Source organism: Squalius cephalus, assembly GCF_949319135.1.
Source record: "Squalius cephalus genome assembly, chromosome: 1".
NCBI lineage: Eukaryota > Metazoa > Chordata > Actinopteri > Cypriniformes > Leuciscidae > Squalius > Squalius cephalus.
In genome coordinates, this window is record NC_137122.1 from 15776075 (window position 1) to 15800577 (window position 24503).

The window sequence follows — 24503 nt, forward strand, 5'->3', positions numbered from 1 at the left end:
GATAGAGTGGGGAGTGGGGGGAGTGAAAAATCGAAACAAATTAGCGAATTTGCGAAACACACACACAGAAACTCACTTAAAATACTGTGGTAAAAAATGAATGTTGAGGTTTTTTTATATTTATAACATGATACATGGTAAAGGAACATCACACGTGTAAGATTACTGAATACATCATGGTTAAAAATGTGACACTGATTTCAGTTAATATTAAGTCACATTTTAGACACGATATAGACTCTTTTTGATCTGTTTCAGCAGCGAAAATAGTTCCAAACAAAGATCACAGCAGAACAATGACGCATCTCACAGAAACACTCAAACGTGTTTTCATTGCTGAATGATTCAGTGTTTTGAAGGAATCGTTTGAATAAATAACACACTCATTAAGACACGATGGTCTGTTATTATCCAGTGTGTTATGATTAGCACCGCTAAGCGCATGTTCGCGAAATGTCCCACCCCTGCGAGTTCTGCTCTATTTGTGTAAAATTGCTCTAATCGATCACAAAATCATGGATAATTTTCCTTTCCATGGTAAACAGTCTTACAAAAGCTACAGTAAACACTACATCAATACTGTTATGTTAGTTAGGCTAGCAGAGGCAAAGCTTTGCCCTTTGTTTACAACATATAGCAGCTACATAAAACTTATAACTGGAACAGTTCATAGAAAACACAACAAATAAAAAGACATTCTTATAAGTTGAGATCCATAAACAACAGATTGTCACAACAAAGTGGGAACTTCTCTATTTCAGGAGAAGCTTTTGTGTGTAGCCTGCATTTTACTCTCATCCTTCATGAAATGTGCAGCGCACAGACAAACGTTGAGATTATAAAGTAAAGAACAGCGACAACACTCTTAAACTTTGCTAGCGCAGCTCAAACAGGCCTTGTCCTCTGTTGGCGTAGATTATTTAAATGAGTAAAATTATGACTTCACAAGATCCAGAAAAAACGTGTTGTAGTCCAAACGAGCAGTTCGTTGTAGTTCTTGGTACAAAGCTCAAAGTCCAATCCAAAGGGATATTTTATTTAACAGAATTCACTTTCCTTACAGATTTTTGCAATGCTTGAACAACAAATTTACACACTTACTAAAGTTGGAAAAGGGAAAAAGCATAATAGCACCCCTTGAACAAGTTTTTAATTAATGATTTTTATTAGAATTATCTGTGTTAAACGTTTCACTCAACTGTGTTTGATTTTCCTCCTTTTAAAAACAGAGCATTTTTTAAAATTGGGAATAAACCCCAACCTCTTTGTTCTTCAGGATCTTCAGTGTGTTTCATTCTGCAGGGTTCTGGATCACTCATGTTCTCACTGTCCTCTTTAATAAACTCAGTCTTTGCAGATTTCAGCTCTTCCTGATGCTCTGATGCTCGTCTTCACTTGTAGCTGATGGGAAGTTACAGCATTTATTGGAGAATTGATGTGGGAGGAGCTTCACTGATGATGTGATTGACATGGGAGGGGCTTTACTTTGTTTGTTTTAATAGGGTCAAATACCGGATTTCAAGTTATTGTGTCTGTATCTGATTTAATTTTTGAATTAAATTTACTATTTTTTTTTATAAACATAAAACCCATTCAATGTAAAGTTTCTATTTGACAGTTTTTCACAATTGCTTAGACACAACTCCATTCCCTGAACTAAATTCTCAATAGTCTAAATCAATTTGTTGAATAATTCACTCTTTCTGCAAAACCTTAAACAAGTTCAGGCAGTTAAAACACTGTTTGCAAAACTCTAAACACATTCTCACTCACTGAAACACATTTGACACTGTGATGCATTTGTTAAATGTGTCGTAGCAATTGTGAAAAACTATAATGTTTCAAATAACCTTGGTGAAAACAAAATGTCAAAATATGGGTGAAATAAAATATATTTATGTAAAAATAAAATTACATAGTTATTCTTACCTGTACTTATTGAAATATATAAAATACGTGATCATACTAAATTGTATTATATTTTAAATTATATTTCAAACCTAGTGGTTTGAAGGAAAGTATAAATACTTCAATTTACAATGAATGAGTATTTTGTGGTTTAACTATGATCCTTAAATACAGTCTTTGAATATGTCATCAAATAATTATTCTTCTTAATATGCCTGAAAAGATTTATTTGCAATATTTGTCTTTGACCTATAATACTATTTGACACATTTAAGCATTTATATCAGTCTGTCTGTCTATTGTAAAACAACTGATGCTAATTCACAATTCTTTATTTTCAATTCTAACATTATTCATTTTCTTCGTTAAAATAACTGCAGATATCTAGAAAAGTGTTAAAGAACTGCTATAAATAAATAAAAAAACATATGAAAATGTAAAAACACAGAAATAAACACATATAGTACCCAACAAATCCCCTCAGTCTGTTGACACCACTGAAATGAGCTTTAAGTGGCAATTTACAGGAGATCTGAAGACATCAGCATAATAAATGAGGTGAAAACAGGAACTATTGTCATGAAATAAAGAGTGTTTTCAGCAGATCTGTTAATATTGATGAGCCTCAGACTATCAACACTCATTCAACAAGCCATTCAGGATCATCAGCAGATCATCTCACTTTATTCTGAGTGTTTGCTAGATCCTGTTTTCACCTCATTCATGCTGATGTCTTCAGATCTCCTGTAAATTGACACTTAAAGTAAAATAAAATGTGGATCATAACATTGTCCTCCATCGTCTACACTCCACTGTTGGTCTATCTGACTTTGTTCATAATGGGTTTTCATCCTACATCACTGGGAGAGCTGAGCATTGTTGCCTTGGGAGACGCTAAATCCTTGACACACAACGTTACCTGTGGTGTCCCTCAAGGCTCGGTGCTCGGCCCCACCCTGTTCATTCTCTATATGCTTCCCCTCGGCCGTGACCTATGCAAACCTCCAATTACTAAATATGTCAAATAAAACATACAATTTTATGCATTTAATCTTATTGACCAATGTACTTGCTTCTTGATGATTCAGTTAAACCAGAAGTAAACCAAGTAAAAGCTATAGATTTTTTATTTTATATTGGTAAAGTAAGTGTTAAACTTTCTTCTTCTGCATCCTATTTTTATGTTATCCAGAACAGCAGCAGCTGAAAGGTGTGTTTGAGTGGCGCCCTCTACTGTACATGAGTGAAAATGCATTTTTTTTTTAGCCTTTCTTCAGGCGTATTATTTCACTTTTGGTGTGAAAGTGTCTGTTTTTTTTGTTTTTGTTATAAAAAAACAAGCCCAGCCCAGTTAAAAAAAAGTAACGCAAAAGTAACGTAACGCATTATTTTTCTAAAAAAGTAACTAAGTAACGCTATTAGCTATTTTTAAGGGAGTAACGTAAATATATTATTTTTATTTTGGGCAGATCAGCTCCTCCCACTAAAATTTACCATTACTGAGGCCCCTCCCATGTAATTTACATCACCAATGAATCTCCTCCCACATCAGTCACATGGTCATTGAAGCCCCTCCCACAGCAATTCACCCATAAATACTGGAATATTCCCATCATCCTACAAAGTGAAGACGAGCATCAGAGCATCAGGAAGAGCTGAAATCTGCAAAGACTGAGTTTATTAAAGAGGACAGTGAGAACATGAGTGATCCAGAACCCTGCAGAATGAAACACACTGAAGATCCTGAAGAACAAAGAGGTTGGTGTTTATTCTTCATTCATTCATGAGGCTGAAGAACATTCATGTTAGAAACATTCAAGCACTTCATCACTTTTAGATAAACAGTTAAACTGTGAAATGGGACAGGGAACACTTCAACAAATGTTCAGTAAAGGGGAAACTTTCATATTTATTGTCAATATCAGGTCAAACAAAGTAAAATTTTAGCTCTGGTTTATACTTGGTTCGCAATTTTTGTTGGACATTTCTCAATATTTTTATAATTATTAATATATACTTTAAGCAATCAACAATCAACTGTATTAAGGAAATTACATTTCCAGGATGGCTGACAGGGTTGTTAGCGTAACTTAAGCGATTATTTGTATAACTTGTATTAATTAATCATAAATGATATGTTATACCGTTATAGAGATCATTCTTCTTACAATAACTTTGGTAAAAGGGTTGATGAATACAGTCAATGCTACAGTTTGTGTAAAAATGGACTGGGATTATTTTCTGGAATGATGAATTGGAGTCATTGGAATTAAAAGTCTAAAAGTCCAGTCACAATTACAGTGTGGCTGGACTGTAATAAAAGTTTTAAATAAAATAAGTTTTAAGTAAAATAAATTAAATATCAATCTAAACATTGGTATCAACATTATGACACTATTGTATAATTTTTAATGCTAATAATACATTAGATAATTGTGTCATTGATCAAATATATTTAACAGTTCTTGCTACAGAACATGGGATTTGTGTCTATAATGTTTTTTAAATAATTATTAGAAGATCAATGTACCTCATTTATGGAAAGTAGTTTTTGTTATTACATCAGGGGCCGTATTCACAAAGAATTTTAAGGCTAAAAGTTGCCCCTAACTGGCGAATTTAGGAGCAACTCCTAAAAATAATGGGCGTGTCACTCGTAACTTTAGGACTCCTAATTTTTTTCACTAAGAGAAATTCACGAAGCATTTTAGCCCTAAAAGTAGCACCTAAGCCTGGGACAGCTTAAAAGAAGTTGAGAGGACTCCTAACGGTACGTTCACATGGGGCGTCAGCGTCAACGCTTGATGGAAGGCGTGGCTGAAGTTTGGCACTGACGCCATGGTCATAGCAGCGTCAGCCAATGAAATTTAAAATGTATCCTCAGTTTGCTGCTCTTGAACAGGATGAACGTGATTGGCTGCCGCCTGGCTACTGTATTTGCATAGAGCGATCCTATTGGCTGACGCTTCCGTCTGCGGCGCTTCACTGGCGTTGCTCGCGGCAGAAGTTGAAAAATTCTCAACTTCTGCCGCGAGCAACGGCAGTGAAGCACCGCCGACGGATCCACAATTCCTTTCGGCAACGCTTGACGTCACCCATTCAAAGTCAATGGGAAGCGTTGACGCTGACGCCCCGTGTGAACGTACCGTTACTCACTAAGACCTATTCACAAACCGCTTTTTGTGGCATTTCACGTTGCGATGTTTTGAAATGCGTATGCGGCGGCTACAGGAGCTTCCAATCGCGAGGGAACAATTTTGCATTGTAGGCATAACTAGGGATGCAATAACGCCACCAATAACAACCAAAACTAGGCTACTCATTGCATGTAAACTAATTGTAACGTTTCATTGTGAATCAAATTAAAATGTTCTTCTCTTTGCAAACGTAGGCAGAGGCATATAGTGACAGATTAATTCAATAATGTTGCAAAGATATTGCATCAATCCATATGTTTCATTAGGCTACTAGGCTATTTGTTTTGCCTTACTCTTTATTCATTTAGGCTATTTATTCAGTTATTCATCATCTTCCGTCCTTCGCACTACTTGTGTAGCGCACGCATTCTCAGACCTGTCACCTGTCACTCATCATCGTAGGGGAGGTGTTTGAATCATTCCCGCGTTACAATCATCAGCCAATCAAGGTGGTCACTTCAGTCAAGCTCGTGCATGAGTAATGACGTCATCCATAGCAACGAAGACTCACTCTTAGTTTAGGAGTTGTCATTTTTCTTTACTAAGAGTAGGTCTGAAAGGTGTTGTGAATAACTTTTAAGAGAAAACTCCTAGCTAAAATCTTTTAGTGCGATTTAGGAGTACTCCTAGTGGTAAGATAAAATGCTTTGTGAATACGGCCCCAGGGCTCTTTTTATGTCCTTTCACTTCATATTCCTCTCTTTGAATTATTTTTGTTGTACTGAAAATGTAATTACCTTTTCTTTTTGATTTCAGGCCTGATGGAAGAGAGTGAGGAGAGTGAAGAACTGAGTGAAGTGGAGGAGGAACATCATGTCAAACCTGGAGGAAAACCTTTGAGTCGCTCAAAGACTAAAAATATATTTTTTAAGAAAACAAGAGCCAAGAAATCTGCAACCTGCACTCAGTGTGGAAAGAGTTTCACAACCAAACCAAGTCTTAAGCTTCACATGAGACTTCATACTGGAGAGAAGCCACACACGTGTGATCAGTGCGGGAAGAGCTTCACACAAAAACAACATCTTGAGATTCACATGAGAGTTCACACCGGAGAGAAGCCGCACACCTGTGATCAGTGCGGGTCAAGCTTCGCACAAAAACAACATCTTCAAGGCCACATGAGGATCCACACTGGAGAAAAGCCATACTCATGTGATCAGTGTGGAAAGAGTTTTACACACAAACATAATCTTGAGATTCACAAGAGAATTCATACTGGACAGAGACCGTTCACATGTGATCAATGTGGTAAAGATTTCATGCACTCAGCAACCCTTAAGAGTCACATGAGAATCCACACTGGAGAAAAGCCATATGCATGTGATCAGTGTGAAAAGAGATTCTCAGACAAACAACAACTTAACCTTCACATGAGAGTTCACACCGGAGAGAAGCCGTTCACGTGTGATCAGTGCGGGTATAGTTTCACACAAAAAACTCACCTTAATAAGCACATGCATATCCACACTGGAGAAAAGCCGTATGCATGTGGTCAGTGTGGGAAAAGCTTCGCACTATCATCAAGCCTTAATGTTCACATGAGGATCCACACTGGAGAGAAGACATTCACGTGTGATCAGTGCGGCAAAACATTTATTGTGGCAGCAAACCTGAAGAGACACCTGACAGTTCATACGAAGGAGAAGCCACATTCATGTTCTGTGTGTGGAAAGAGTTTTTCACGGCTGCAACATTTACATAAACATGAGAAAATACACACTGGTGTGAGAGAGTACATGTGCATTGAGTGTGAGAAGACTTTTATTACAGCGGACAGTTTAAAACTGCACCAGATTATTCACACTGGAGAAAAACCTTACAAGTGTTCACACTGTGACAAGAGATTCAGTCGCTCAGCAAATCTGAAAACACATGAGAGAATTCACACTGGAGAAAAACCTTACAAGTGTTCACACTGTGACAAGAGATTCAGTCTGTCAGGACATCTGAAAACACATGAGAGGATCCACAGCAGAGAGAAGCTGCACACGTGTGATCAGTGCGGGACAAGTTTCTCTTTTAAAAGTCACCTGAAGCGACACATGAAGATCCATGCAGTGGAGAAACCACATCACTGTAGTCTGAAATCATCAGTTGATTTCTAACATTCCAAGAACATAAAAATGTCCAGTTTCCTGAATGTTAATATAATGTTATTTAAAGGTTAGCATGAAGTTCCTGAAACCCTGTCATGTTTGGAACCATCCTCAAACAGAATTTAATGGGTTTAAAATGACTATTGAACTCATCAGTGATCTTGACTTATGGCTTCACTTTTTATTTCACATTTTTTCTCTCATTTGATGTCACATGATTTAAAGTTTCTTTTAGACCTAATGGGAGAACCAGATTTCCAGATTTTCCCCTAAAATCAAATACTGTATTACACTTTTCAAAGGATAATCTATCTTTAAAGTTAGAATAAAAAGTTAAAAACCAAACATATCTTCATACCTGTTGTGTTCTGGTAGTGATAAGTTCTATTTCAAAAAGGCCAAAACCATCATACAGGACTCATCACACCCCGGTCACACACTGTTCAGCTCACAATGCGTTACCAGTGTCATCCACGGACCTATCTCTGTTCGAGTGTAGTTGCCACATATTTTTCCCAGTCTGGAATCCGAAGTCACGGTCCCCTCCGTTCAGGCCTTCGTCCAGAGGTGTCGCCACACATGGACTAGAGCCTGTGAGACTTTGCTCCAGGTGGGGGGGGGGCGCGCACCAAGGCTAAGGCTGATCAAAAGGTGTGGCTTTCTACCAAGAATATTCCTCTCCGCTCCGTTTCTAATAAGCTTGCTCCCAAATTCATTGGCCCGTTCACTATCACCAAGATCATTAGTCCGGTGACAGTCCGCCTCAACCTTCTTCCAGCGTACAGGAGAATTCACCCCGCCTTTCATGTATCTAAAATAAAACCGTGTTTCATTCTCGTCTTAACCCGCCTGCCCCGGTTCCCTCCCCCGCCGCGACTTGTAGATGGGGAGCCTACTTATTCGGTTAACGAATTCGGTTCATGGATTCATTGACTCGCCCTCGCTATGTGTGTGCGTGTTGTGTGAATGGGCACGGCTCATCAGCACGGCTCGTTATCTCCGCTGATGAGCCGATCAGCGCCAGCTGTTCTGAATGAGGATGTCCTATATATTGTTTGTCACTTCGTCTTGTCTTTGTCAGATGGTTGTGGAGGTTCTCCCTGGGAATACTCACTAGGGCTGTGCGATTAATTGAAATCGTAATAAAATCGCGATTTGAGCATGCACGATTTCTAAATCGCTTCATAGCACTATTTTTTTCACGCTCCCGGCTCCAACCTCCCAGTATGCTATCCGTACCAATCAGAATGTATCGCGCCTAAATTGAGCGCGAGAACAGAACAGACCGGGCATAACGACAGATATTCTACAGAAACAGGGAAAATGAGTTCAGGAAAGATAAGGACTTGGTGCCCAAAAAAAAAATCAACATCTGTGGTGTGGGATTACTTTGGATACAGGAGAGATGATTTATCACAGAGTCAGGTAATTTGCAAGACCTGTCAATCTGTCATTGCGGCAAAACATGGTAACACAACCAATCTTTTTCAACACCTGAGGCAGCGCCACACAGAGCTTTATGACCAATGCATGGCAAAAAAATCCCTGGACATGAACCAAAGTACATCCCAAACTCATTCGGAACAAAAATCAATAATACAGGAATTTGCGAGCTGCACACCATATGACAGAAGTTCAAAAAGGCATAAAGAAATAACCAACGCTGTCACGTACCATTTATGCAAAGATATTATGCCCGCAAATATCGTCAGTAAAGCCGGCTTCCATAAAATTATTCAGACCCTTGATAAGAGATATCAACTGCCATCGCGAAGTTATTTTTCAAGAGTTGCCATCCCTGAGATGTATTCCAAATTCAAGGCCAGTGTTGAATCGGAGTTAAAACAAGTGAAATACTACACAACTACTTCAGATATGTGGTCAAGCAGAACATCGGAGCCTTATTTAAGTTTAACGGTGCACTTTATTAATGACGATTTCTAAATGAAAAGCCAATGCTTGCAAACGTCATATTTCCTTGATGACCACACTGGAGAGAATCTGTCTCAGGGTTTGAGAGATGCTCTGGCTTCCTGGGGACTTTGTGAGGAACATTGTGAAGGCTGTCGCTCTAAACAAATGGAGAAGATTACAATGCTTTGGACATAGACTGCCTCTTGCAATCGGTAAGTTTCATTAGATATACTGTTTCGTTTAAAATATGAAAATGTAGTGTATTAATGGAAAATCAGTAGTCATCTGATAATTTGTCCTGCTTGTTTTCGTTTGTCATATATAAAATGTATATATTTTTAGAAATCTTTAGTCATTGTAACAGCTTTTAAAATTGTAATTAAGTTATTGAAATAGGATCCATGTTCAGACTACTAGAGTATGTGGTGCTATTCAGTGGATTACATAATCAGAGAGTAGCCTTTTTCTTTTTTCTTTTTTAATTTTTTTGTTTAAAGACATTTCAAGCTTTGTGTATTTGATGTATTTCTCATGTCTGTGTGAGGCATACACTGAGTTTGGTTAAGTTAGGATGAGATGCACTCCAGTTAACGTGTAGTGCAAGTGACCCCGTGGGCGCTTCCATTTGTTGTCTGTTATATTTCTTATTCATTAAATCCAGGCAATTGGTTGATGAAAAATTTGTTAAAATTAAGATACAATTTATACAAAACGAAATTCACTTTAAAGAAAGGTTTTCTACAAAACAAAATTCGGAGGTGACGGAACATGTTCCGGCGTGTTCAGTTGCTATTATATTCTACACAGCCCTATATAATTGCAGTGTTTTTAATTAAATTAAATTAAATTATAATTTGCTAATATATGCCGCAACAAATATAGTGCAGGTCTGTGGAAAACACTGAATTGCAATCATCATTAGTAATGTAATCAGTATTGTAATCATTATTAGTTTTCTCTTATTTAAAGTTTTGGTACAGTATAAGATGTTTTTCATTTAAATGATAATGCTTTTTATTTAAATGCACTTTGTCTTATTTATTTATTTTAGAAAATGCAGTTAAGGATGACTCTCACATTTCCAGAGCCACAGGTTTGTTCAAAAAGTTGGTTGGGCATTTTTCTCATAGTTGGAAGAAGAAGGTGGCATTAACTGAAGTCCAAGAAGAACTTCATCTTCCAAAGCATGCACTCTTAACAGAGTGTCCAACAAGGTGGGGCTCAAGGCAACGGATGATAGAACGAGTTTTGGAACAACAGAAGGCTCTGTCTCAGGTCCTTTTAGCTGATCGCAAAACAAGACACCTGGTTCCACAATGGCAGGACACAGATGTTCTTGAATCTGTGAGCAAGGCACTGAAACCCCTGCAGGAGTTTACAGATGCCCTGTCTGGCGAGGACTATGTCAGCGTTTTATATCTGAAGCCAGTTCTTCATCTGTTCAACACAAAGATACTGGCTGTGAATGATGAGGATTCTGACCTGACCAACGCAATAAAATCCAATGTTCTTGAGTACATTAATAAAAATTATGATGATGAAGATACCCAAGAACTGCTGGATATGGCGTCATTCCTAGATCCAAGATTCAAGACAAATTACATTGCTGTAGACAAACTTCCAAACATCAAGGCCAAGGTGAGTTGGTGTATGGGTAAATTGACTGGTAGTGTCACGGGTCAATATGTATAATTTTGGTTTAATATTTTTCTGTTGTCTGTTGTGTTTGTTCTCATAGGATGCAGTGAATTCTGAGAGCACCACAGAGAGACAGAATGTAGACACAGATCTACCTTCATCAGCAAAAAAACAAAGTCTCTGGGAAGCTTTTTTAAGACTGTCTCAGCCATGCCAGCATCTCTGCAGCTTGAAGATGCCATTGCCTCTGAGATGAACAGCTACCTGCTTACTCCCTCTATCGACAGTGAGGAAGATCCTCTTCAATGGTGGAAACTATATCAAATTAACTTCCCAAGATTGAGCAAGCTTGCTCAAAAGTATCTGTGCATTCCAGCTATATCTTTATTTATTTTGGCCATATGTCTGTTCTAGAGACGTGCTAGTTCTAATTGGTTTCCTTTGGAAATATGTTTCAAATTCACACAGAATGCTTTAAAACTGTAAAGCATGTCTGTTTGTGTCAAAATCGTGATTAGAATCGAAATCGGAAAAAAAATCAAGAAATCGTGATAGGTTTTTTTTTGTCCATATCGCACAGCCCTACTACTCACCGTATTCTCCTGCGTCCCATGCTGTGGACTTGAGTGTTTCCGAAGGATTATCTGCCTGTTTCCAGCTTCGTTGTCTGCCCATTGCGTCCCTGCGTTGCCGAGCCTGAGAGATCCCACCTGCTTCCATTCTGACCTGCTCTACCTTCTACTACTTTGTGTTAATAAACATCATTGTAACTCGCAATTGAATCCTTGACTGTTTTCTTCTGAACCATGACAGCACCATCGCAAATGATGGTTTTATTACTCCACTAGATTTAGTCATCTTGTTCAGACAGCAGACGACACTGTTTCACATTTTGTATGTTGGACTGTACGTGTTTTAGGTGAAGACATTTATTTGAGAGCTGTCAACATTCAGTGTTTATAGAAATAAATGAAATTAAGAATTTAAGTGATAGTCTTTCTGTTTGAGAATGTTTTACTAAATTGATACTTCGTTTTAGTGCAACTTTCCCTCTATCTATGATGTGGAAACACACAAAGTATTAACACGAAAAGTAAGTGCATGCTGTTTTACACTTAAACTATTACAACAGAGTCACATCTGACTATTGCACTGAGAGATGCATATTCATTAAAGCTTGAGGTTATTAAAGTTCCACACTAACTGCACCCTGCAGATAAAATTGCATACAATTAAATTCTAGAGGTCGAACTTGCTAAAAAGTAATTACAGCATGAGCCATTTAAAACAAAAAAAAGTTAAAAGGCTATATTCTGATAGTAATCATTGCTAAAGAGTGTTTGTTCAGTAACAGGAGTCTCCATGTCTCTCCAGCTCTTTAATAAACAGAAAATATTTTTTCAGGTAGGTGACAAATGTCAGCCAATATTAGCTTTAATTTTATGATGTTTCAGTTCTAATTTTGTCAGCTCAATTCTTTATGTCATCACTTCCAATTTAAATTGTTTAATCTGTAACCTGTGTGAATTCTCTCTCCTGGTTGGACAAAATTGGAACTGAAACTAAACTGAAAATGCATTTTCTGTTTAATAAAGATCTAGAGAGACATGGAGACTCCTGTTACTAAACAAACAACTCCTGTTACTGAACTCTAATGAACTCTATAAAGCTATTTAACAATTATTTTAACAAAAGAAAATCACTTACCCTACCTTCAAGATTATGTACAAAGGAACATTTTTTTTTTTTTTTTAAATACAGTAAGTGTTAAGTTTGTTGATCACTATAGTATATCACTGCAAGGTCCATTGGCCAAGTGGTTTACAGGACTAAAATCAATTCTATCCATAGACACATACATAATTAAAAAAACAAATCAATTCATGGCACTACTTCTTTAAAGAAGTCTGAAAATGGGACACATAATTATTTTTTATTTATTCTGTAGTATTTATAATTATTCATTGTATGGTGTTGATTATTGGCATTAAGAAAATCTATCCTTCTATATGAATGTAGAAAAAGAGGCTACACTCTTTACACTCAGAGCTGCTGAGCGGGAACTCTATCCAGATAACATGTCGGGCAAGAGGGTGAGAAAAGCAAACTGCCTAGACTTTGGTGATGAAGATACCAGTATTGGCAACAAAAACTCTGGCTATGGAAATCCAAAACAGGTAATTAAACAGCAAAGATTGATATCACATTAGGGATCATTTGTGTATTGGATTATCCATGATTAAATATTACAAATGAACATCTTTGCCCTATAGAAAAAGGCCAAGGTTGCAGCACAAAGACAGGTGGAACTACTCTCAGAGGACAGTCAGTTCAGAGCAGAATCGTCAAGCCAGGAAAACAATGACCTTACCAGAGACCCGCAGAGCCAGATCAAGGCCTTACAGAAAGAAAACACCAAACTGCGGAACATGGCAGTTAAAGGCAAGTATTGAGTATTAAATCATCAAATATTACTCTATATCAAATGGTATTAATCCATTTAGACCTGAAAGTGATTCTAAATACGCTTTCTAAATCTAGAAGGCATTCGCTGCCCACCTATGTGGTCAGATAGGTTGGCCGCATACATTTTCAGAGCATGTTTGAAGAATCCAAAAAAAAAAAAAAAAATTCCTCAGATTTACATAGCGCTTTTCAAAATACTCAAAGACGCTTCACAAAAGAAAGTTATTTCTTAATAAAGTTTGTTTCTTTCTATTTAAAATACTAAGAACTTAATGAACAAATATCACTGGAATTAAAATGACGAAGAATTAAAATTAGTAGGGGAAAGAAAGTCTAAAAAGGTGGGTTTTGAGAATGTGGGAAATCTGAGGAATTGACCCTTGAAGAAACATATTTGTCACTCACTTACACAGGTATAAGCAGGAAATGAGGTTGCAATTTGTTCCATGTGATTGTTCAAGTAACAAGTAACAACCATCGGTCAACAGTAGGGCTGTAATCAACCAAAGAAAATCTTGGTCGACTGAAGGCCTGAAATTTGCAACTAAAAATCGACTAAAAATTACGTTAAGAAAAAAAAACGTTAAATTAATTAGATGCGCACTGTGCGCAGTAATTGGTAGCCTTGTTGTCCGCTTAAATGAATTATAAATAAACATAAAAAACTAGTAGGCTATTTGCAGTATATTAAATCGTTTTTGACCTCATTATTTTGCACTGAAATGAGTCTGACACACGAGTCGGCTCTGACGTCTGCATCACGTGCACCTGCGCAATATCAGAGCCTATGATTTCCGAAAATAGTACTATGTTGTCAACTAGTGATATCACAAGAACTTTTGAGGAATATGCAACATAATTTAGACAATTGTTTTTGTCATATAGCCTATGTATTATAATAACTGACAGACACTATAATTTCAGCCAGAGGCTGAACATAGGAGCTCAGCTTTGTGGCTGAGACACGAATAGACTATTAACTTAAAGCTTTTAGTCTTAAACACAAAAGGCACATCCACTATAATAAAAAAAGAATGTTTATTAAACAAACCAGATCAAGTAATAAAGGTGTACAGCAAACCTTCTAGTAGCCTACTTTCTTCAATCTGTCGCTCTTCTCCAGTGGGTTGGGCTAATCCAAAAGAAGTGAAAACAAGGGGGGTGTTCTGAAGACAGACTCTTACCTGTGAAACAGGGGTGCTCTGAAAACACCCCCATTAGCAATTAGTGCTGATGAAATGAATGAACGCGGCAAAAAATCGACCAATCAGAATTGACTAATCGACTGGGAGATTACAGCCCTAGTCAACAGTCTGTATCATTATACTGATTGCTACTGTCTAATGAGCCATGTGTGCAAACAAGAATGATATACTGTACATTCATGGAGGTCAGTGTCAGTCCTTTCACTTGTTCCTGTTTCTATGCGTTTATGTTAATAAGTCAATTGATTTGTAGCTTCTTGGACAAGTTCAGCTCTAAATGGGTTAATATTAGAAAACTGGAGATGTGGTTTTCAGGCACATATTGGCTTCTATGGTTGCTGTCTGTATAATCTTGTAGCACTTTTTCTTAGAAATTCCAGCGTTGTTGGTGGATGTGAGAAAGGTTGTTTCCATTAACAACACCACCAACAAAGATGTTGATGACCCTGATGCTGAGAGTGACGGCCCAGGTGAAACGTCACTTTGCACACCTTGCAGACCTTCACAAGTAAGTATTTATTAATTAGTAAATTTCGAACAAACATTAAAACTTAAACCATTTTTGCCATTCTATTGCTTGTGGCAATTACCTTTGTTTTTGCCCTTCGTTGCATTCTATTGCTTGTGGTGATTTTCCTTGTTTATTTCTTTGCTTATGCTCTTATTTATTTTTTTATTAATTTTGTTTATTTGTTTACAAAAGGTGAAAATAGGGAATGATGGAACCGTCACTGTCTCGTCACATTGTTGGGAGACTGCAAAAGCTTGTACCACCCCCAATGGGATGGCACGGGTGCTACTGATGGGGCTCTTCAGTGTGGATGTCCTCCTCAAGCCCAACCTGAAAGGAGGAGTCAGCAAGCTGGATCCCTCTGCTGATCGTCGGCAGGCTCTCGACCCGAGGAAACTTCAAACTTTGCAAGGTAAATAGTTTTCAGAGCTGGTGCTTTCCAGTTTTGATTGCATCTCTGCCAGACGGGGGGAGGGGGTCGAGATTTTCGCGAACCAGAGGGGCAGCAGGAGGAGTGAGGAGCAGGAGAGTAATCGTTGTTCTGTTCCACAGATGCTGTTGTAAACCAGTTTCCAACGGCCAAGGAAGCTGATGTCAGAAAATCCATCAACAGTAGAATCTGCGAGCTAAAACACCAGGTGAAGTGCAAAAGCGTGGTCGTTTAAAAAAAGATAAGTCGTTTAAATCAGCGAAGAACCAAGATGGACTCCTAACCAGGATAACGGACTGTTCTTTTGACAATTTATTTCTTTGCTTTTCCACAGTTCCATGAATGTTTGTATATTTTATTCATTCATAATTATTTTTGCATTTTGTTATAGATATTTTATTTATATTTTATAACAGCACTGCTGAAGGTTTGAAATAGACATTGGTCATTGAAATTGCTTTAAATTATAATTTATATTTTGTATATTTTCTGTTCAGTGGCACTCTTTAAAACTGTTTTACTGTTAAGAAATGTAGAGTTCAATCACATTTCCTTTGTCTGACCATATGCAAGGCCTGTGTAGGTCTCTACCTCAAATTGGGTTTAGTATCTGTGCCTGATTAAAAGAAAATAAAGGTGGCTTTTGATAGATGACCCATTAGTCTGTTAATATGTTGTATAAAGGTTTGCACATATATTGCAGGTTGAATATTTATTAAGTATTCCTATTTTAGATGTTACATGTACATATACTGTATATATCACCATATATGTACATACATTGTTCGGCATGTTCTCATATATGTACACATATATTGTGTATATATTTTACAATATATATGTACATATGTTTTCATATAATATTACATATATTTAAAATGTATTCCACAATATATTGAACACACATCTGTACATATATTTCATGTATATATTTCCATATAATTTTACATATATTTAAAATATATTCTACCATATATTAAACATATATGTGACACTATATCTTTACATATATTACCAAAACATTTTCCCATATAAATCTAAATACATTATGGTGTATATTTATAAATATAATATTGCATATATTTTGGGATATATAAACACATATATTATATATTCATGTTCAATATTGAAATATATTGAAAGCGGCAATCGCTTGTATATTTAGCAATATATTGCAATATATTACATGAATATATAATATATTGTATAATATATGTATCACAAATATATTATTCCATGTATTCTAATATATAATATATTGGAAAATAGAAAGGAAAAATAATACATTACAATATATTACAATATATTTCATGTAATATATTGGTAAATATATTTTTCTTTCGTAAGGGGCTGGCAATCATTGGCGCAGTTATTGTTGATACTGGAGCACTGTCTATGAGCAGAATGGCTTCTAAGCGATTGTGGTGTTCTGTTCTTGGGTGTAATAACGAACACAGCAGTCATTTTGATGTTCCTAAATCCGAACCGCTGAAGACGCAGTGGCTGAGTTTGTTTTCGAAGGGAAAAATTCCCCACGATCAACATCAATGCTTTCATGTTTGCGCGAATCATTTCACACCAGACTGCTTTACAAATGAGGTCAGTATAAAGCTGGTTTTGCTAAGAAGCTGCTCCTGAAAATAGGATCCGTACCAACGATTCGTGTTCCTGCTGCACCTCCAGAAGAAGAAGTGAGTGTAACGTTTTATTAACCTTTATATTAATATTTATATTAATCTTTGAAAATCGCTTGCTGCACGCTTCACGATGAATGCGGCTGTTTACACTCAGGGTACATTACGGCATGTTTTCTATGTACGACGTTCTCAATATAATTCATAAACCCACGTTTATAATGAACAACGCATTATGGTTATTGTATTATTATTAAAAACGGTGTATGCACAGAACAGAGGGGCGGGGTGAGCAAAGCTCATTATCATTTAAAGACACATGCACTGAAACGGCGTGCTGAAAACAGAGCTGTTTTTGACCAGGTAAAATGAGTGTTTTCTTACAATACTAATGAGAATTTTTAATTAAAGTATATTACAAACTTTTAATTTAGACCCTAAATAATCATATTAGCTTGTACAAAAATTACATTATATGACCACTTTAACTCGACTTGACATTCTAACAGTTCTCACTCCAAACATCGAGACAATCACACAAACAAACACAAAATCGCTCAGGTCTGAATGAACTCAACATATTCTCCTCATGCTCGCTGATGCTGCACTAAATGTTTATTTCAGTAGGAAGACGCCAGAAAAAAATTATGGAAGTAAAATAATGTCAAATGTTTTCAAAATAAAAAGCCTGTTGAATTGCACTACTTGAAAAAAATAGGCATTGCATTAACCATGCTTGCATTTTAATGCATTGTATTTTTAGGGCTTGCATTTTTATGGGCTGAAATTCAACATGGTTGAATATTTAAGCAGTGAATATTTCAATTAAAAATATTTCAAACACATTTTCATTATTAAAAATTCAATAATCCATATTCACCTTTCATATTTCACTTCCAAAATATTCAAACTGTTTAAAAATACAACCTATAATATTCAACAGGCAATTTTCGGTCCATTTTATTTCGCTTTGCAAATTCGCTTCCACAAATTCAGTGGTTCAAATTCGACAGTAAATTCAACATTGACGTCCAGGAACTGCAGGAAAAGCAGTAGATTACCGAGCATACTTTTCATCTACTGTTAGTCGACCTCACCAGCAGGAGGTGCAAAAGCGCGTGTTGTAGACGAGTCTAGGACAACTCGAGGTATCGCACACCAGACACGCACTTTCTCAGTTTATGGCCAGCAATATTGTTATGTCTAAGAACATTATGAAATGAAGATAATGCCTGTCTGTACTATGTTATGATTGTATTGTACAATTAAATACAATAGTTGCTGAGTCTGCGATCTGAACACTTTACCTCAGAGCATCCGTTAACTGAATGAATTGAGAATCTCACCTGAAAATCAGATAACATCAGCAATTCTCTTTCAAGCAGCTGATTTCTGTGAATTAATGTAATTAACACTCCGCCGGTGTGTGTACACTCATAGAAAATAATGCTTTCGAATTTTAAAGACGTGCGCTTCTCGTGCGCGACCCCCTTTAAGGAGATGGTTTCTTTAGGAGATGTTGTGAGCTTAATTTTTTCGGGTGTGGACAGAGTGTTTCACTCTCTCGCTCAGACGACATTCTTCTCAGATTAGCTGCGCGGGCGTGCACTGCGTCGTCTTCTTATTTGATGGGTATAGGTGCAATACAGCCACCTGAGAGGTCAACCAGGTACTGGCGCTGGAGTAATTACGCGTCATGTTATCATAAGAGTCCTGTTCATTTTAAACATTGTGGTTATCAACAATACCAGTATATTGTCACACTCTAAATTAACATGATGTCAATATTTCATGCTTTGAATATCACGATTATTGTATAAAATATCATAATTCTGGTGTGTTTTCATAAATTAATTGCATGAATTAGGTACATTGATATTTCAATTATTATTTTCAAGGCATTATAGTCACAAATCCCGTTTCTGAAGTGATTAAATATGACAATGATCTAATATTCACATTTATACAATACTGCATAGGGGTGTGTCAGATAACGTGAACTGCTCTCCTCACCTTCTTCTTCTTCTTTTGGTATTTGGCGTATACAATGGCGTATTGCTGCCTTCCTCAGTTCATTTGAAGAATTAATAGATTTAGCAGATTATATCCTAATATAGTCTAGTCCGGTGCAAAAAGTCAATAACAAGTTTTGTTGTCTCGTCGTCCTTAGTACAAAGAACTGATTTTTAATAAATAACTTGAAATTAATCTTCTGACAGCTCTGAGTACATGAGATTTCTTTCTGTACGATGACATAAACAGTCCATTAGTGCATGGCTCACAGTTTCTACTTCTCCACATATGCTTGTTTTCCAACCATCCTTCCTAAACCTACATTAATATTTATATGGCTTTGAGGTTTGCTGTGCAATGAAATTATGCATGTTAGGTGATCACATGAACTGATTTAATGTATGTATTTAACAACCTTTGAAACCACTTGCTGAATATATTATAATGTCCGTAGATGTATTATTCATCTCTAATCTAACTTATTGCTGATTATCATTCATTTCAAATACATGGTCATGATTGCATCAACCTGCTGTTTTAATACTATGATAGGATAGTACAAAAATAAAATTGTTATTTGCATCTGACTAATTTTGGGTATTTGAGTGTTTCCTTGGTTATTGAGCCCACATAAAATCTTTGGTCCAGTCGAGAACCTGTAAATCACCCTATTAAAGAGTTAGTTCACCCCAAAATGAAAATTCTGTCAGTAATTACTCACCCTCATGTTGTTCCAACCCCGTAAGACCTTCTTTCATCTTCGGAACACAAATTAAGATATTTTTGATGAAATCTGAGAGCTGGCTCCCTCCTCCATAGGCTTCTAAGTGATTGAAACTTGCTGGCCCAGAAAAGTTATAAAAGAGATCGTTAATATAGTCCAAGTGACTACAGTGGCTCAATCTTAAGTTTATCAAGCGACGAGAATACTTTTTGTGCGCAAAAAACAAACAAAAATAACGACTTTATTCCACTATTCATTTCCTTCTCTCATGGTCTCGAGTTAGTTCACGTAGTGTTTTAGCGCAGCACGTCTGTGTTGCACATCACCATGTAGGCTCACTATTGGCCGATGCTGGTCATGTGTGTGATGCGTGTGACGTACAACACAGAAGCGCTGCGAGTGCCTATGGTTATGTTCGCAGTGAGGGAGGTAGTGCAGGAGTCGTTGGGCTTTAGTCAGGCCGAGTTAGTGTTCGGGCATACTGTCCGTGGCTCAGAATTTTTTTTCAAGTTGCGCCGTGCATGTGAGTTGGCCAGAGAAAACTTGGAGATTTCACAGCAACGAATGAAAAAGCGCTTTGATCGTCATGCTAGACTTCGTAGCTTCGCTTCTGGTGACAAGGTGCTAGTGCTAATGCCAGTGCCTGGGTCTGCATTGCAGGCTCGTTATTATGGTCCCTACCAAGTGAAAGAAAAGGTGAGTGAGCTTGACTATGTTATTTTGACGACAGACAGAAAAAAAAAAAAAACTTGTCTAACTTTGCTGGTTAAAAAGACTGATAGCACATTTAGTTTTTGTACTGACTTTAGACGCGTCAATGCTGTAACAAAACCAGATAGTTATCCATTGCCTCGTATGGAAGACTGCGTGGATCATGTTGGACATGCTGCGTTCATCACTAAAATCGATCTGCTTAAAGGTTACTGGCAGGTGCCTTTGTCAGATTGTGCGAAAGAAATCAGTGCGTTTGTGACACCAGATCATTTTCTACATTACAAAGTAATGGCTTTCGGTTTACGAAACGCCCCGGCAACCTTTCAGAGATTAGTTAATCGTGTCATCGAAGGCATGCATAATGTTACCAGGTAGTGGTGTTATTTTATTAGTAAACTTTTTGTTATTTATTTAGTACAGCGAAGGTAAGCAGCCCGGAAGATTCACCCGTTACAGTTCTTTTCGGGAGCTAGGTAAGATCTCTCTTGGAACAATAGGTGTAGTTAAGGGTTCCTGTTTTCTTGTAGCTGCCCTACCTGTGTTGTTAATTTATGATTATTGTTTGTCCATCTTCTGAGATGCTTTATTATCTTTTCATTAAAGCTTATGGCGTGGTTGATGTCAGAAATGCTACCCAATCGTCTGTGATTTTTTATATGTTCGGTCCTTGTCTGTTGTGTGATTTAAACAAGCTAAATTAGATTAAGGGCCGTAACACTAATGATCTTTGCAATGGAAGTGAATCAATCAGAACTAACTTTAGCTAAACAATAACTTTATTCTGGAGCTGCTGTAAAGCCAAAACAATATCTGTTACTTTAATTTCCTGTTATCACTGTAAAACTGCTTTGAAACAATTTATATTGTTAAAAGCGCTATTTTAAATGAAGGTGACTTGACTTGACTGTGTTAACTCGAACTCGATCGGCCCATAGTCCGGCATCTGACCAGCGGGGAAAGTCTCTACGTGTTACTGTCCTTTCTCGTGGCAAAGTATTTCAATACATTTTCTCATATGCATTTTCTCGTTATTCCATCTGACTCCATAAATGAAAAGGTTTTAATGATATCCGTGCATCATTTAAAGTGAGCGAATGTTTGACTATTCTTTTTAACTCTTTAATGAAAATAATGTCAAAGTCAGTAAGAATAATCAAATGTAACAATTTATTATGTCAGGTAAATGTATCATGCCAATTACATAATCAATTCAAAGATAATCAATACAAAACATCAAAAGCTCTGGATTAAAGATAAGAGATGCGAACCCGACATTAAGATATAAATGAGGCTGATATTCTCAGCCGCTCTCAGTCTCGCGGGCTAATCTGAAGTACAGAATCGCCAAGAGCCCTTTGCTGCATTTCATTATAGACAGAACCTCTTTCACATTGAAACATCTGTTAACAATGGGAATTTACATTCAGAGTTGACACCTTTTGGGTGTAGGACACCCAGAGAGACCAGCCCTCCTTGTGTTAGGGTGACCAGACGTCCTGTTTTTCCCAGGACAGTCCCGTATTTCAAGTCTAATTTTAGTGTCCCGACCAATGAAAAAATCATGTTTTGTCACGTATTTCATCATTAATATATATATATATATATATATATATATATATATATATATATATAAACATTTTTTTTTTTTTTTCTGAGTGATAGCATGAGTACTCCTCTCATACGGAATAGCCTAATAAAACTAGCAAATCACCTCATAGTATATTTTAGAGGAAAAAAAAAATCCATCCAATAAGAGAAGGCAGAAGGACAATTGCATCCAATCACAATTCCCTCAATCAACTTGCAGTTAGTGAAGGCATAATCCGAAGTCACAGTTAAGTGTATACGAGACGAGAGCACGGATAAGCTTGACTCAGGTGCAAAGATGTCAAAGAAGTGTGCGTGTACATTTAACGAGGATCTTCAAAAAGAGTTTCAATTTCTCAAAAGAGAGTCACTATCAGAGGCAAGTAAATTAAGATGTGACATTTGCAGGGCTTGCTTTTCCATTGCTCACGGAGGCTGAGCTAATATGTAACGTTCTTGGTCCTTTGTCAGAGGAAGAAGTCCAGCATGATTTGGACAAGTGCTCTTTTGTCACATTAACTGTAGATGCATCCAACCACAAAGACATTAAATTGTTCCCTGTGCTTGTGCGATACTTCAAGCCACTAGAGGGTGTAAAGGTCAAGATAATTGAATTTTCATCTCTGCCAGGTGAGACATCGGATTTGCAAAGTGCCTACATTTCCCATGTCATTGAAAAACATGGCCTTGCTCAGAAAATAGTTGCACTTTGTGCTGATAACACTAACACAAACTTTGGCGGTGTTAAAAGAGCTGGTAAAGGCAATATCTGGAGAAAGCTGCAAATGCAGCTAGGAAGGGATATTCTGGGCATTGGCTGTAATGCACACATCATCCACAATACCCTGCAAACAGCAGTGAATTGCTTACCGATTGATTTGGAGTGTTTTGCTGTGAAGGTATACAAATACTTTCATATCTATACAGTGCGCGTAGAGGAGCTCAAGGAGTTTTGTGACTTTGTACAGCTGGACTATCAGAAATTACTGCAGCATGGTAGCACATGTTTCCTCTCTCTTGGTCCAGCTCTTGAACGAATTCTGCACCTTTTTTGAGATGGTCCTCAATGCAGAGCATAAAATCCAGGGGGAGGAGTTGGATAAAATCCAACTCCTCCCACCTTACATATACCTAAACCTACCCGTCTCCACCCCCTGATCCCTAAACCCACCCCTAAACCTACCCATCTCCACCCCTAAACCTACCAATCTCCACCCCTTATATAAGATCCGACTCCTCCCCCCGGATCTTGTGTACTGCATTGAGGTGCTACTGCCTTTTTTATGGTCTACGTGCATACTTTCCTTCTCAAGAAAAGTGCCCAAAGTTTCTAAGAGACACATTCAGCAACCCTTGCACAAAACTTTGGCTTGGATTTGCACTTAAGCAAACTGCAGGTTTCCATCTTGCACTGGAGACAGTTGAGCAAGACAATATATCAGTGGCTTTGCACATTTATGATCTGAGAAATGTCTTGCAGGCCAGGCTGGAAGAATCATTTATTCCCTCTGACATCAAAACACAGTTAGACACTCTTGTTGAAGCTGGTGACATAAAAGCTGATGATTTTTATTGTGCAGTGAGAACCTTTTACTCAGCATCAGTGGATTACCTTGATAATTGGAGCTGCTCACTGGAGAATACAAAAGAACTAGAGTGGGTCCTACTGAGAATGAAGAGACATTCAGAGCTGCCTCAGCAACTTCTTCTCAAGAATACCTGCTCTCACATCGGTTGACGAAACCATGGTCTTTGATGAGTGGGCCTGTGCTAAAACATTGTCACTTGTCACATCACTGAGTGGAACAAATACAAGGTGGCTGTCTGATAGATGGACAGACGTGTTTAGTGAGATGGGGAGCAAGTCACTCAACTTTGGAGTCTTATCTTTGGCTGTGGAGTTTGTTTTATGCCTGCCTGGTACATCTGCACCTGTGGAGCGTGTTCATGGACGGATGAAAAATCTCGACTGAGTGTAACAACAATGAAGGCAATGCTTTTCGTACGAATTAATTTCGGACTGGACTGCTCCGCATTTTATGATAAACTCTTGAAAGACAAGCGCACGCTGACAAAAATTGGTTCCAGTGAAAAACACAAAACGGCAACAGTGAATGATGCTGTTGCACCATCTTGTTCCCGCTGATCTGCAATTTTATGTAAGTCTACATTTATTTATTTTTACATAGCTAACAATATTATTAAGTGTAAATACTTGTTTGTGTGCAGTAGGTGTTGTGGGTCTGTGGGTTCTGTGTCTGTCCCATATTCCACTCTGAGAAATCTCGTCACCCTACCTTGTGTGCCAGTTATCTCGAAACTCTTAAAAACCTTATTACCTTTTGTTTAACTTATTTGGAAAAAAGACATTTGTACCAGTCGCACTGAGACATTTCAAATGATACCAAACATGTATAATACTCAATGATAATTATTCACATTAAACCTATGGATTTTTGGGTGAAT

At 37.4% G+C, this 24503-nt stretch overlaps 2 protein-coding genes across 3 annotated transcripts in view; one reads left to right on the forward strand and one right to left on the reverse strand.

The window, feature by feature from the left end:
• The window catches only part of LOC307167055 (E3 SUMO-protein ligase ZBED1-like), a 28799-nt gene extending 17271 nt beyond the window's left edge, over window positions 1-11528 (forward strand). For both annotated transcript variants that reach the window (XR_013822728.1, XM_079885950.1), the window contains 3 exons: window positions 5862-9327; window positions 10167-10753; window positions 10854-11528. Coding sequence is in view for 1 of the 2 variants with exons in the window: in XM_079885950.1 (XP_079742076.1) it covers window positions 9222-9327; window positions 10167-10753; window positions 10854-11009 (849 nt within the window). In the remaining variant the exon portion in view is untranslated. Of the gene's footprint in view, window positions 1-5861; window positions 9328-10166; window positions 10754-10853 lie in introns of those variants that run through there.
• Window positions 1-24503, reverse strand: part of LOC307171109 (uncharacterized protein) — a gene marked incomplete at its 5' end in the record, with an annotated part of 137346 nt that overhangs the window by 110508 nt on the left and 2335 nt on the right. The window lies entirely within an intron of this gene.